The sequence below is a fragment of the Sinocyclocheilus grahami genome, unplaced genomic scaffold, assembly GCF_001515645.1.
Source record: "Sinocyclocheilus grahami isolate Dianchi unplaced genomic scaffold, SAMN03320097.WGS_v1.1 scaffold28064.1, whole genome shotgun sequence".
Taxonomy (NCBI): Eukaryota; Metazoa; Chordata; class Actinopteri; order Cypriniformes; family Cyprinidae; genus Sinocyclocheilus; species Sinocyclocheilus grahami.
In genome coordinates this window covers 1-216 of record NW_015520529.1, presented here as the reverse complement: position 1 = coordinate 216, position 216 = coordinate 1, and the positions used below count along the sequence as shown (strand labels likewise).

Sequence of the window (216 nt, the reverse complement as noted above, 5' to 3'; positions counted from 1 at the left end):
GTGTATCACTGAACCATTGATCAATTCCACAGTAATAAACACCAGCGTCTGTGAGTCTGAGATGTTTGATGGTTACAGTAAAGAACAGTCCACTCACAATATCAATCACAGAGTATCTTCCATTTGAGACGACCTGATCAGACTTTGCACTTTTAATCAAAACACGATCAAATTTACAGGGATGACGGCAAAAGTACTTGGGTGTATATTTATAGT

General features: G+C 38.0%; 1 protein-coding gene across 1 annotated transcript in view; it reads right to left on the bottom strand.

The window, feature by feature from the left end:
• Positions 1 to 205, bottom strand: part of LOC107580241 (CMRF35-like molecule 5) — a gene marked incomplete at its 5' end in the record, with an annotated part of 1628 nt that extends 1423 nt beyond the window's left edge. Inside the window, one exon of the mRNA XM_016265971.1 lies at positions 10 to 205. Coding sequence (XP_016121457.1) covers positions 10 to 205 — 196 coding nt within the window. The remainder of the gene's footprint in view (positions 1 to 9) is intronic.
• Between the last annotated feature and the right edge of the window lie 11 nt (positions 206 to 216).